The sequence below is a fragment of the Schistocerca piceifrons genome, chromosome 1, assembly GCF_021461385.2.
Source record: "Schistocerca piceifrons isolate TAMUIC-IGC-003096 chromosome 1, iqSchPice1.1, whole genome shotgun sequence".
NCBI lineage: Eukaryota > Metazoa > Arthropoda > Insecta > Orthoptera > Acrididae > Schistocerca > Schistocerca piceifrons.
This window is the reverse complement of record NC_060138.1, coordinates 986636123-986651564: the sequence shown is the minus strand read 5'-3', so window position 1 is coordinate 986651564 and position 15442 is coordinate 986636123. Positions and strand designations below refer to the sequence as shown.

Below are 15442 nucleotides of genomic sequence, written 5' to 3'. Positions count from 1 at the left end.
TTTAATTTTTTTTTCCATAAATACTGTATGTGTAATTTGTTCTCCCTGTACTCTTGATTCCTTGTCCCCAATGCAATTCAGTAAGTTCCTATTCTGAAGTGCTTCAATAGAAGTTGAACTGTCAGTAAGCAAATTATAGCTTACCACAAGAAGTATTTTTAAGCAAACGTGTGGTGCTGTACCATCCACTGTGACATCACTTCTGAAATGGCTTCTGATAGCGAGAACACTGCTGAAGGTTCCCACACTCTACATGCACGAGGGGCATTCACTAGTTACTTCAAATCATCACCCCATATACGCAGATGATCTTGCTTTAGCAACGCAAACAAAGAAGCCTGAGGAGACTGAACAAGTTCTACAACAGCACTGAGTATTATGGCAAGAACCACCAGAAACCTAATCCTCAACAAATACAGGTCTGTACTTTCCATCTCTGAAAAAGACAGGCGAATAGAAAAACAAAAGTTAACTGGGAAGCCTGTTTTATGCTAAAATATTCGGCATCACTTTAGACAGGTCTTTAACATACTGTACACATTGTCTCAGCACCAAGCTAAAAGTGTCAGCTTGAAATAAAATCATTCAGAAACTCATGGGCAGTAACTTGGGAGTCCAACTTCAAGTCATCAGAACCTCCACCATAGAATCCTATTTCTCTGTCGGGGAGTTTGCGTGCCTTGTATGGTACAAATCTGCCCAGGCAATGCAAGTAGAAGTTGCACTGAATGAAACTGCACAACTTACAACTGGATGTCAGAAACTGACACCTTCAGACAAGGTTTATTATTTGGAAGGTACTGTACCACATGATATGTGTGGTACAGTAGCTATAGACATAGAAATTAAAATGGATGAACTAAAGCATTTACACCCTCTTCACGGCCATAAACCACCACGGTCTATAGTGAAATCCAGAAGTAGTTTCCTTACTTCAACAGAAGCATGAACTATGTCTCCACCTGCTGCCAGAGAACAATTGTGGGCGGCTACATGTGACAACTTAAAACATACATGAAACCTGCTGTGCATCATGGTCTATAGTGAAATCCAGAAGAAGTTTCCTTACTTCAACAGCAGCATGAACTACGTCTCCACCTGCTGCCAGAGAACAATTGTGGGCGGCTACATATGACAACTTAAAACATACATGAAACCTGCTGGCATCTACTGCCTGGAGATTCTTTAGAGTAGACCATGTGGAGATCACTGAACAGGCTATGATAAGGTGTAAGCAAATCCATAGTCAACTTTGTCTAATGGGATTTTCCAAAGGACTGACAAAATGTGAATGCAGAGGAGAACAGGCAATGCATTACCTGTACTACCTGTCCATGTTGCCTTAAGGCATATAGTGATGAACAGCTGATGAAGACTGAAGGCACTGCAGTTACTGTTATTCAAATCTGGGTGAATACCATTTAGTTCATTATGTAAACTATGCAAATTTTGTTTTAGTAGTATCCCTTAATATCATACAGCCATGTGATATAAAGTTCTGTGCAGTTTCTGACTAGGGTGAAGGGGGGGGGGGGGGGAGGAGGGAGGGTGGAAGAGTCCAAAATGACAGCCTCCTTCATGGGTTCTTCTTAAACTGGGTCCTACGTGATATATCTCTGTCCTTGACCTACCTTGTTTAATGTTTTCCTCTTTTCTCATTTTTAAGAAGGAACATGTGGGTATGAAAGATGCACTTATGTACGTGTGTTGCTGTAACATTTACTGGAAATTGCACCTTCTGAAGATAAGAACTAACAACATCATCTGTTTCTTTATTGATTTAACAAATATCAACACAGGGTTTTCGATTAGAGTTCACAGATTAAACTGCAAAGACTTACATACAATATAGTACAGTAAAGAGCTGAATCAAAACAATTTTGAAAGAAAGATTAGTAATGGCAGTATTAGAATGCAGTGCAACATAACTTAACATAAGAGAAAACTGAATGGCGAATAAATGAGAGAATGCCACAAAATTTTAATGTAGCTTGCACAGGTTCAAAAATAATGTCGCACTTCAAGAAACTTTCAACCCATGTTAGTATATTCTTTCTTAGTTCTTATACTTGCTTGTGCAATGTATGAGAACAATACTTATAAATGTTGGGCCAGACATTGTGAAGTATGAGGTTCATACAAATGAAACCTGGTCAATGTGTGTACCTTTGCCTTACACATAAGTTGGCACCACGTAACTGCGGGTATGGTGGTGCCAACTATTGGTAGAAAGACTGATGTGTGCACACTGTTTGACGTTGCATAGTGCCAGTGTTGTTTCATGTCGAAGAGAAGGTGGTCACACAAGTTATCATCTACTAATGAACATGTAGGCGAGTAAGGAGGAACAACGAGGAGTGATTCGATTTTTGGCGGTAGAGGGAGTTGGAGGTCGTGAAATGTATCGACAAATGAAGGCTGTGCACGGTGAGTACAATCTGAGTCATTCAAGTGTTGTGGAATGGTGCAAATGATTCCTTGAGGGCTGCAGGTCACTGGAAGATGATGCTTGTCCTGGAGAGGTTCGTCGTGTCATCGCACTGGAAACAGTTGTGGAAGTGAATGCTTTAGTCATGGACAACTGCAGAACCACCATGGACGAGATCCATTGATTACTGGGTACTAGTGTGGGCACAGCCCACACCATAATGCATCAACACTTGAACTTTCAAAAAATCTGTGTGCAGTGGGTTCCCCACCAACTGACTGCCGAACAGTGCAATACTCGAATGGTCATCTGCAGCATTATCACGAGGAGGAATATGGCTTTCTGTTACGCATTGTCATGGGGTGACGAAACATGGTGTCACCATTTTGAACCGGAAAGCAAACATGAGAGCAAGCAGTGGAAACATTTGACTTCACCACCTCCAAAGGAATCAAAGGTCATGCACACCAGTTCTGGTAAGGTCATGATGTCCTCCTTTTTAGACCACAAGGGCCCACTGCTTGCCGAGTTAATGGACAGGGAACCACCATCAGTGCCAAGCGTTATCAAGCCAATTTACAGAACCTTACACAAGCCATCAAGTCGATACGCCAAGGCATGTTATCCAATGGCATTATCCTCCTGCACGATAATGCCCGCCCACATACAGCCAATGCGGTGAAGATGACATTGCAGCAGTTTTGGTGGGAAATACTGGGACATCCACCATACAGTCCCAAACTTTCACTGTGTGACTTTTATGTGTTTGGACCTCTAAAACAATATATTCACAGACATCAATTTGTAACGTATGATGAAGTGTTTGACTGGGTCCATGCCTGCATCCGACAGCAGACTATTAGCTTCTTCAAGGATGGAATCGACCGGCTAGTGTCACAATGGGATAAATGTGCCAACAGTTTTGGCGACTATTTTTGAGTATGTATACTGCGTATGACTACATTTTTGGGTTAATAAAATCATTACCGTTACTTACATGAAAGGGAAGCAGTGGCTGGGAAGGGAGTGAGACAGGGTTGTAGCCTCTTCCCGATGTTATTCAATCTGTATATTGAGGAAACAGTAAAGGAAACAAAAGAAAAATTCGGAGTAGGTATTAAAATCCATGGAGAAGAAATAAAAACTTTGAGGTTCGCCGTTGACATTGTAATTCTGTCAGAGACAGCAAAGGACTTGGAAGAGCAGTTGAACACAATGGACAGTGTCTTGAAGAGAGGATATAAGATGAACATCAACAAAAGCAAAACGAGGGTAATGGAATGTAGTCGGGCGATGCTGAGGGAATTAGATTAGGAAATGAGACACTTAAAGTAGCAAAGGAGTTTTGCTATTTGGGGAGCAAAGTAACTGATGATGGTCGAAGTAGAGAGGATATAAAATGTAACTGGCAATAGCAAGGAAAGTGTTTCTAAAGAAGAAAAATTTGTTAACATCGAGTATAGGTTTAAATGTCAGGAAGTCGTTTGTGAAAGTATTTGTATGGAGTGTAGCCATGTATGGAAGTGAAACATGGATGATAAATAGTTTGGAAAAGAAGAGAATAGAAGCCTTTGAAATGTGGTGCTACAGAAGAATGCTGAAGATTAGATGGGTAGATCACGTAACTAATGAGGAAGTATTGAATAGGATTGGGGAGAATAGGAATTTGTGGCACAACTTGACAAGAAGAAGGGATCGGTTGGTAGGACATGTTCTGAGGCATCAAGGGATCACCAATTTAGTATTGGAGGACAGCGTGGAGGGTAAAAATCGTAGAGGGAGACCAAGAGATGAATACACTAAACAGATTCAGAAGGATGTAGGCTGCAGTACGTATTGGGAGATGAAGAAGCTTGCAGAGGATAGAGTAGCATGGAGAGCTGCATCAAACCAGTCTCAGGACTGAAGACCACAACAACAACAACCGTTACTTTACACTAGTGACTGGGTTTTATTTGAATGCCCCTTATAGTCTGTTGTGGTGTGAAGTAACAAGTTCTCCGGAGCAGCAGGGAGATGCTAACATCAGACCCAGAACATCCATGGGGTACTCAGCAATTAAGGGGGTGTGTCACAGCCACTTGAAGCTGCCAATGAAGAGCCACTGCATCTTGCGCTGGCCATATATATGGGATAGGCAGCCACTAGGAAATATCTAATTGGGAACAAACAGAACCTCCTCTGAGCATGTGTGATGACAGTATTCAAAGCATGTTACTTATGTGTATATATCACAGCAACCATACTAGGTACAGAGCATTATGATGCTCTGAACATTTCAGTACCAAATTTGTGTCTGCAACATGTAAAATTAATGAAGATTATCAGGGAGAAGAAAACAATAACAGACAAAGCTTTGAAAATTAATTTTCATTTAAAAGAAGGAGATCTACATCTACTCCATACTCTGAATGCCACCATGAGGTGCATGGTAGAAGATACCTCCAATTGTACCAGTTATTTGGGTTTATTCATGTTCCATTCACATATGAAATGCAGGAAAAATGATTGATTGAATGCCTCTGTGCGTGCAATAATTATTCCAATCTTATCCTCATGATACCTATGTGAGTGATACATAGGGGATTGTAGTATATCCTTAGAATCATCATTTAAAGCAGGTTCTTGAAACTTTGTTAATAGACTTTCTCAGAATAGTTTATGTCAATCTTCAAGAGTCTTGCAGTTCAGTTCCTTCAGTGTCTCTGTAACACCCTACCATGGATCAAATGAACCTGTGAACATTTGTGCTGCCCTTCTCTGTACACATTCAATATCCCCTGTAAGTCCTATTTGGTACGGTTCCCACACACTTGAGTAATGTTCTAGAACGAGTCACATGAGTGATTTGTGAGCAATCTCCTTTGTAGACTGATTACTGTTCCCCAGTATTCTACTCATAAACCAAAGTCTACCATCTACTTTACCCACTACTGAACCTATGTGAACATTCTAATTCATATTTCTACAAAGAGTTACATCCATGTATTTGTACGAGTTGGCCGATTCCAACTGACATTATAGTCATAGGATACAATGTTTTTTTCTTTTTGTAAAGCACACAACTTTACATTTCTGAAATTTAAAACAAGTTGCCAACCTCTGCACCACTTTGAAATTTTATTGAGATCTTATTGAATATTTATCCAGCTTCCTTCAGGTAGTACTTCATTATAAATAAGTGCATCATCTGCAAAAAGTCTGAGGTTATTATTAATATTGACTGCAAGGTCATTAATATACAACATGAACAGCAAGGGTCCCAAAACATTTCTCTGGGCCACACATCAAGTTACTTCTATATCTGAGGATGACTTTCCATCCAAGATAACATGCTGTGTACTATCAAAAAGTCCTCAATCCAGTCACAAATTTCAATTAATATCCCATATGATTATATTTTTGACAGTAAGTGCAGGTGTGGTACTGAGTCAAATGTTTTTCAAAAGACAAGAAATACTGCATCTACCTGACTGCCTCGATCAAAGGCTTTCAGTATGATATGTGAGATAAGTGCGAGTTGGGTTTCACATCATCAATGTTTTCGGAATTCATGCTGGCTGCCACTGAGGAGGCCATTCTGTTCAAGACACTTCATTATATCTGAGCTAAGAATATGTTATAAGATTCTACAACAAATCAATGTCAAGGATATTGGAAGGTACTTTTGTGGATCACTTCTACTACCCTTCTTGTAAAAAGGTGTGACCTGTGTTTTTTTCCAAGAACTGGGCAAGTTTTTTGTTCCAGTGGCCTAGATAGATCATAGCTACAAGAGGGGCTAACTCAGCTGCTAATTCAGTATACAATCTGACAGGGATATCATTGGGCCCTGGAGCTTTCTAAAGTTTTAATGATTTCAGTTGTTTCTCAACACCACTGCCACTAATAATTATTTCATTCATCCTTTCAGTGGTATGAGAATTAAACTGGAGCAGTTCTCCTGGGTAAAGGAACATCTGAAAATGGAGTTAAGTATTTCAGCTTTTGCTTTACTATCCTCAGTTTCAGTTCCTGCCCCATTCACTAGGGACTGGATACTAATGTTGGTGACACACAGTGTTTGCATACAACCAGAATTTCTCTGCTGAATGAGATTTTCACACTGCAGCAGAGTGTGCGCTGATATGAAACTTTCCTGGCAGATTAAAACTGTGTGCCAGACTGCGACTTGAACTCGGGACCTTTGCCTTTCACGGGCAAGTGCTCTACCAACTGAGTTACCCAAGCACAACTCACAACCCGTCCTCACAGCTTTACTTCCACCAGTACCTCATCTCCTACCTTCCAAACTTCACAGAAGCTCTCCTGCGAACCTTGCAGAACTAGCACTCCTGGAAGAAAGGATATTGTGGGACATGGCTTAGCCACAGCCTGGGGGATGTTTCCAGAATGAGATTTTCACTCTGCAGCGGAGTGTGCGCTAATATGAAACTTTCATATCAGCAAACACTCCGCTGTGGCTGAGAGCTTACATGTAAGTGTCTTTTAACTGTACCTGTCTGCAACTTAAAATGTCATCTTTACAGTAAATCACAATCTATCTTTTCCTACATTGTTGACATGTAATCTTGGAAAGTTCAGCCTAAGGGTATTTAAGGCCCAGCTGGATGATGGAGTGAGGTCTCAGTTTTTGACCATACCAGAATCAGGAGCTGTGTCACTGTGTGTTGAATCGGCTACACATTTGCATTTTAGTTTAGAATTATTTCAATTTGTGCCCTCAGAATATGTGAAAATTTTGCTGTTGATTCACAGCAAAATTTTATTCACTACATTTGCAAACTTTGGTGATTTACTGTGTTTCTGAGAACTTGTGTCATTTCCTATGGTGATCAAGGTTTTGAAATTTTGCATGCAAGTCAAAATCAAGAATTGTATTTATTTTTGGCTGGTGGATTAGATGGTACTTGTAATTACTGGCCATCATGTTGTGTTGATGGGCCTGCTAGGATCCATGGACTGAGCTTATGAAGTGTCCTTTTTTATTATTACTCATGTTATCCACAGTTGGGAGTTACATTTATTTTTATGATGGGGAGAGAAGTGGTGGCACTGGAATATATACAAATATCTTGGATTGAAGATCACACCCTTTATCATTATCTCATGGAGTAAGGGTGTACAACTGTTGATAATGATGCATCTGTCCAAACTTGGGGGCCCATTAGTGCTGTTCAAGAGAAGAAGGCTGTGTGTTGGCTTTGGGCTTTATACTCTTCCTTCTGTCTCTCATGGTCATCAAACACAAATGTTATATTAAATTCATTACAGTCAGCTACATCAAATGATTAAATACATAACACTTGTCACAAAGGAAATGAAGACACATTCACAACGGAAAGTAGGACACACCAAACACATATGTCATTAAATTATCCAGCTGATTATATTGTTCTACAAAGTTGCAAGCACAGGGGCAGGGGAGCTATTTGTTGTGGAAATATAAGAAAAAAGTAATGTAATGTACATAAATAAATAAAGTTACTACAAGACTGGTAGACACTTACTTGAATCAGTCACAACCTTTAGGTATTTGAGAGTATGTGTCCAGGGCAATATAAAGAGGAAGATCAAAATAAATTTAGATGTGGGAAGGTAGATGCCAGACAGATGAATCAGCAGGATTCTAAGGAACTGCAATTATAAACAGACAAAGTAACTTACAAAAACTTGGTTAAACTAATTCTTCAGGGTTGTTCATCATTCTGGGACTTTTACCAATGTGGATTAGTGGAAGGGACAGAGAAGATTCACGTACAAGCTGCAAAGTTCATCAGATATTTATTTAATCTCCATGAGAACATCACAGAAATGTTGAACAAACTGCAAAGGTAGAAGCTACATGAAAGGCACTGTGATGAGCCTTATTCTCAAAACTTCAAAAACCCATTCTAATATGAGTCAAGAAACACATTACTTCAGCCAACTTATATTTTACACAGTAATCAGGAGGGAAAAAGTAGTTCACATATAGAAAGAAGTAGCAATAATTCCCCTACCAACCCTACCAATAAACTACCTAAAAATGGAACAGGAAGATGGGAAATGATTCTCGTGCAACATATACACACTGCCATACACCGCTTGGTGGAAAGAAGTACAGATTTAAATGCCATGTTAAACCTTTTCTGTACTAGTTTCTTACAATAGCGGGCTCTATTCTGTTAGATGAACAGAGTTAATAAACCTTGCCATAAAAATAAGCATTAGTTAAATAAACTGTTCTGGTCTGGAACAAAATATCTGCATATCCTATCCAATATAGAATATACCTACCCAGAAAATTTAACTGAAATTTTCCAGATAATAGCTATTCAGAACACCTACACTATGTGTTAATGATGATTTTGCTGTAAAGCCTGAATCCTAAAAGTCTCATAAATTCAACATAGTGCTTGAACACACAGCAAAAAAATTGTACCCCTACACAATAAACTATGGGTTGTCTTCAAAAGAATTACTCTATATTTGAAGCAGTTACTTAGACTCATTAGCTTGAAAGGTGTGGTGATACATACAATAAAAAACTAAGTTAAATATCAGCTGATATAAAGATTACCATGTTCACCCATTCAATATCAGCACTTTCATTAAGAGCCTCTTCTGGACCATAGTCTGCGAGGACAGTGTCCCCTTTGAGACTCTGCTTCCTCCCCAGCACCATGCTGGCAGCCTCTGCAATAATGTTATTCAACATTTAGACCAGAGAACAAATTGTGAATTTTGCCTGACAAAGAGTCAAATAAACAGAAGAGTGACATGATGATGAAACATTCTGCATTTTAAATGGTATTACAAATCACTAACAGAGAGAGATGGACATATAGCAACAATTAAACAATGAGAAAAAGTAGGAGGAACAGAGATAGGAAGGGAGGGTGTGGAGTGTGGGCGGGGGAGGGGGAGGGGGTAGGGGGAGAGGGGGGTAGGGGGGGGAGGGAGGGAGAGAGAGAGAGAGAGAGAGAGAGAGAGAGAGAGAGAGAGAGAGAGAGAGAGGGGGGGGGAGGGTGGAGGGAGGGGGAGGGGGGAGGGAGGGAGAGGGAGGGAGAGTGGGGGGCAGGAATGAGGGAGGGAGAGTGGGGGGCAGGAATGAGGGAGGGAGAGTGGGGGGCAGGAATGAGGGAGGGAGAGTGGGGGGCAGGAATGAGGGAGGGAGAGTGGGGGGCAGGAATGAGGGAGGGAGAGTGGGGGGCAGGAATGATGGAGGGAGAGTGGGGAGCGGGAATGAGGGAGGGAGAGAGGGGGCAGGAATGAGGGAGGGAAAGAGGGAGGGGGGAGGGAGGGAAGGAGAGAAAGAAATAGAGATTTTCTCAATATTTTCTTCCCCATTTACCTGTGTGTCACGCTGTCATGTATATTGTTCAACTAATTCAGCTTTATTTAATGTGTTACCTGTCATCACTTTCTCATTCCTGTATTTTAATGATAATTACTGTATACGTTAATTTCACAACTGTGTACTACCCTCTTATGTTTAGCTCAGTTCTTCATTCTCACAATTATGAGAAAACCTAATATTTACATCCATGCTTCCTATGTGTTTACTTCTTCATTTTCACAATTGTGTGCCAATCTAATGTTTGTACCCATGTTTTCTATGTGTTAGTGTCTGCATGAAAAGTCTAAAACCATTCCACAGATGTATGTGTTTACCGATTTTTTTACATCTCACTCAGATACCACTATCTCATCTATCAATTAATTAGAAATTACTAAAATATTTAATTCAATTTATCATTTGTAAAAACAGAACATCATTTCATCAACAATTTAGTATAATGCACTGTCAAATGAAAATGAGACAGAATACATACAAAGCATGGCATGGGTGCTGGTAACACAGGAAGTTGTGGAAGTAGGGGTACCCTGTACGGGGAATTAGAAAGAAACAGTGCAAAAATTCACTGCTATGCCAATTGTCTGTTAGACATGCCCAGATGTGAGGTCAGTGAATCATATGTGTGTCCAGGAAAAAAGAACAGTGAGGTACAATGTGGTTTTTGACTGTGGAATGAGTGTCAGGTAGTGAAAGTCATGCCCAAATGTCTGCTGTGTATGACAAACACAGTATGGCATATGCACATGTGTCCATGTGCAATAAACAATTATGAGAAGGCTGGGTGTCACTGAAACACAACAGTTGGTCAGGACAGGCCCATCACGTCATTACCCCTTCTGTCATTGCAGCAGTGGAGCTGCCAACGGAAATGACTGACAGTGGATGATGGAAGACAGTTAGTTCATGTTGGGCATCAGTCATGGTACTGCACACGCCGTCCTGACAGAGCTTCTGGAGGTCCAGAAAATCTGTGTGAAGTGGGTTCCCCACAGGCTGACGGAGGAGCAGAAGTCGAACAGAATGTTGACATCACTGGTGCACTTGGAATGGTATTACAATGAAGAATACTGTTTCCTGCCCCATGTTGTTGTGAGATGAAACTTGGTACCATCATTTAGAACCAGAGAACAAAGATCAGAGCCAACAACGGAGGCACATGGATTTATCATCACCGAAAAATTCCAAAACCATCCACACAAGCTCTGGGAAAGTCAAGATGATCCTTTTCTTTGACTGCAAGAGCCTGCTGATCGTTGACTTACTGGAAGAATTAATGCACAGCAGCATGTGGGCACTTTGCAAAAATTGAAGCATGCCATCAAGTTTAAACACTCAAGGATGTTGAAGGATGGCATCATTCTATTGCAGGATAATGCCTAAGCATTTTCTGGGAAGGCTGCTTCACATGTGCTGCAGTAGTTACACTGGGAAGCCCTCACCATCCTCCATACAATCCCAGTCTCTCCCCATGCAATTTCCCTATTTTTGGAGTTCTGAAGAAAATCATCTGTGGCTATCGATTTGCTTCATAAGAAGAGGGGCATGCCTTGGCACAATCACGGTTTTATAGGTAACAGTAAACATTTTTCCATGAAGGTAATGACCATCTTGTCTCACATTGGGATACATGTATTAACAGTTATGGTGATTAATTTTAAAATAATAAACAGTTTACTTACGTTTTTTTTACATCTATCTCAATTTCATCTAACTGCCCCTTACACACAGAATATCATTTGTTGATAAATTACCATACATCATGCTTATGATTTTCTTTTTACTATTTAAACATTTGTAAAAAAGATACAAAGATGTGGTTAAACCTGTGGAAAAATGCATATTTCAAGCATTGCACATGAGAAGCAAATTTATTTCCTATAGAAATTGATTGCTGAACAGTAGGCACTATAAGAAACAACAGCTAACTAAAATTTATCCAGCTAACTATTTAATCTAGAGCCCTATTGAATTCTTTATCATTTATCATGATCTAATAATCAAATCTTGGGAAGTTTAACAATATGCTAAAACTACAATGTGTAACTAAGATGCATGTGTTCTGTTCAATATTGTTCCCTTTTAGAGGAGGTAAATATTTTCATGTTTCTAAACTTCCTTCAATATCCTTTTCACATTATAAGGTGTGTATCATCATTTTACAATGATAAGTTGGAGCATCCAGAAGGCACTTTCTTCACAACTGTTAACAAAGTAATTGCTCACAATGTTATTAGGCATATAATTTATGCTGAGATTATCATAAAAAACTATATTCCTACTTTATGCCTTTGAGTTATAAAAGTACATATTCCACAAAGGAGTATGTGGGGAGAGTAAGGAATGTATTTCACTTGGTTACAGATACTGGATTCTATCATTTAATTTGACCCCCACAGTATCTTTTAATTTAACCCCCAAAGTATCTTTTATTCTCAATATGTCCTAACAGAGTCTATTCTTTAACCAATGAAATGCCTCAGCCAACAAAGACAACATGCAGAACCTAAGAAAAAATGTAAATTCTTGGAAGGTCTGAAGGATGTTCTGTCTGAAAACCCACATGGTACCCTTTTAGAATTCTGGGAGACTTCAGACTCCAGTTGGGAAGCAGGAGAAACTGTAAATGCACCATGGGATTTATGTTGTAACAAACCAACAATAGTGAAGAAAGACTGCTGGAAAAAAGAACTTTTATCTTGGTCATGAAGACCAAAAATTGCAAACATCCACTGAAAAATGTAAAACATACGTGTGTTCCACCACAAATCTGAAAGAGTTTCAGAAACACCATGTGGTTCTTTTGGGGATGTTTTAAAGAAGACTACAACAAGAAAATTACTAAAACATGCAAACCCTGATTCACAACATAATATCACAAAAATCTAACTATAGTCCTTCCCTATTAATGTGAACTATTAACAGTATAAGAAAACAAACTAATCGCTACTCACTGTGATGATGACCCACATCGTTGTAGACAGGCACAACGAAAAGACTGTTACACATTACAGCTTTCAGTCAAAGCCTTCTTCAGCAAAGAAAACACACACACACACACACACACACACACACACACACAAAAGCAAGCACACCACACATACACATGACCGCTATCACCAGCAGCTCTGACCGGAATGCGACTGTTGTGTGAATAGCAATCTGGAATGGGATAGGAAAGGAGGAGGGATAGCAGGGTGAGGGGAGAGGAGAGCAGAGGCAAAGGAGGGAGGATGGTGGAAAATCAGTGAAGCAAGCAATTGGTATCTTTGATGGAAAAGGATAGATTACAGGTATCTGGTTTGAGCTGTTGGTCACTGACGGCCAAAATCCTTTCACCACAGGCACAACAACCACGTACAATGGGGTGTCAAGGGTTATTGGGTTTGTGAATTTTGGAAAGCATGTAGAAAGTGGGTGCGCGGGGTGTCACAGAGATGAGGTGGGGCATGGATTCAGAGGAGATGTGAATGCCCAGGCGTATCAAAGCCGTTATTACGGCCAGAGGTGGTTGTTCTGGGTACTGATTTCTCAGGATCTATGCACCCAAATTGGGTGAAAACGTAATCACATGTCAGTTCTAGTATAGTATATCTGCCCAATAAATACCCGTTCATCATCTGCATTTCTTCTTGGTGTAGCAATTTTAATGGCCAGTAGTGTACTTGTACTTGCTAGACATGTAGTTGGTAGAGACAAAATCTGCACCAATGATGCACTGAACAGTTACAGTATTTTACAAGGTTCTTTTGGAACTTAACTTGTTAGTTGCTACCTTAATAACAACCCCTGCAACAGAGGTCAAAACACCTACTGAGATGTAGATCAGAAATTGGAAGATATTGTCAACTATCATATTCTGATACACATTTTATGATTTCAAAATATTTTACATTTATTTATATTTGCCAGTTCAAAAAGCTCCTCAGTTCTTAAGCTGTTTTGTATCGATGCCCATTGTAGTTCCATGTGTGTGTGTGTGTGTGTGTGTGTGTGTGTGTGTGTGTAGTGGCTCAGTGGATAAGTGCTAGACTAGAAACCTTAAGCCATCAAATCAAAAAACCTTCAGCTGTCTAAGATTTCCAGTTATTATTTTATTTGTACAACCAGTTTCAGCATTACATTATGCCATCATCAGACCTCTGTGTAAAGACAACAATGATAACAGCATTAAACATATAACAAAAGTGGCAGCATAATTATTATACAGGGTGCCTCATTTTAATCTATACTGGCTGATATCTTTGGAGCAGCATAATTCTGCAAATAAAAGTATCTGGTAAAAGTCGTAAGCTTTGAAGGGGGTCATGGAGTGGTTACCTCAAAATGACCATGAACCTTGTTTTCGAGGTCAAACCAAGGTCAAGTTCATTTTTGCAAATGATAACCCCTATTTTTTTCCATATTTGTGTTCTACATGAAAAAAATTCGCATTGTTTGTAGGGAACTCCCTCCCTCCGAAAAACGAATGGTTAGTCGCCAGGGGGCACTTCATTATAACTTTCCCAGGTTACTAGTATATCGAGAACGAAGCGAGATTGGGAAAAAATTTTAATGAAAATCTTGTATGGTTTCTGAATTCTGTCCACTGGCGAAATTTTCTTGAACTTAAAATGCCTTGAAATTCTTCAGTAGGGATTAACCTGAAAGCAAATACTGTCGGCATTAACAGAACCCAATGTGCACCATGTGGAGGTTGCCCAGCAGACTTTGCACATCGTTAGCCCTGGAAAGGCTGATTAACATAGTTATCACTGGAAATTTAGGATCTCAGATGCTCTATCAACTGCCTGGAAAACCGCCACAATCTTTTCTCTCGTACCTTCTGCCGTTGCTGGGGGAGTGGGGTACACCTTCTGCTTCATAGCTCCCCATAAGAAGAATTCCTATGACATTAAGTCTGGTGAACTTTGCAGGAATTCACAAATTGCACTACTGATACCAATCCATTGATTAGGGTAAGTTGCATTAAGGTATCTCCTGACAGGTACGGCCTGATATGCAGTGGCGCTGTTGTGTTGAAACCACATCTGTGCTTGTATGTCTAGGGGGATATTTTATAGTAAAGGAAGCACCAGATTCTGGAGAATACCAAAATAGCACAAGCTGTTCAACGTTCTGCCATAAAAAACAGGACCTATTGCGTAATCTCCAACTATGCCCACCCAGGCATTGATTGATCACCATCTCCATGTTCAATAATCTCGTTGCCAGCAAAGGATTAGCTTCCATCCAGTAGTGTGTGTTATGGAGATTGACTCCTCCCATGTTGTCGAAGCTTGCCTCGTCTGTAAAGAGAGTGCATGCAAAGAAAAAAGGATCACGATGTATTTGCATGTCAGCCCATTGACAAAATGCCAGGTGTCTCAGGATCCCCAAGCTCAATTGTTTGGGCGATATCTAAGCGATATGGGTGGAATTTAAACTATCTTAAAACATGAGATTCCATTGATCGAGGTACATCATGCATTCACTGAATCTTACGAGTTGAAAGGTGTGGAACTTCAGCGATGATAGTACCAACTCCCAGCACAATCCCTCTCTCAGGCTCGTCTTTTGTCTCTGCCTTTTCAAGGTTCCTCTTTCAGCTTGTCTTGCCAGAGACCTAACTGTAACCTTCATGAGATGACGGGCATCGGGATACCTTTTGGCATACAATCTTTGCGTGGCTGCAT

The 15442-nt window shown here is 40.1% G+C and overlaps 1 protein-coding gene across 1 annotated transcript in view; it reads right to left on the bottom strand.

The window, feature by feature from the left end:
• LOC124795014 (sodium leak channel NALCN) overlaps positions 1-15442 on the bottom strand; it is a 402332-nt gene that overhangs the window by 334978 nt on the left and 51912 nt on the right. The window contains exon 3 of the mRNA XM_047258779.1: positions 8991-9106. Within this exon, the coding sequence (XP_047114735.1) occupies positions 8991-9095 (105 nt within the window). The 5' untranslated portion in view covers positions 9096-9106. The remainder of the gene's footprint in view (positions 1-8990; positions 9107-15442) is intronic.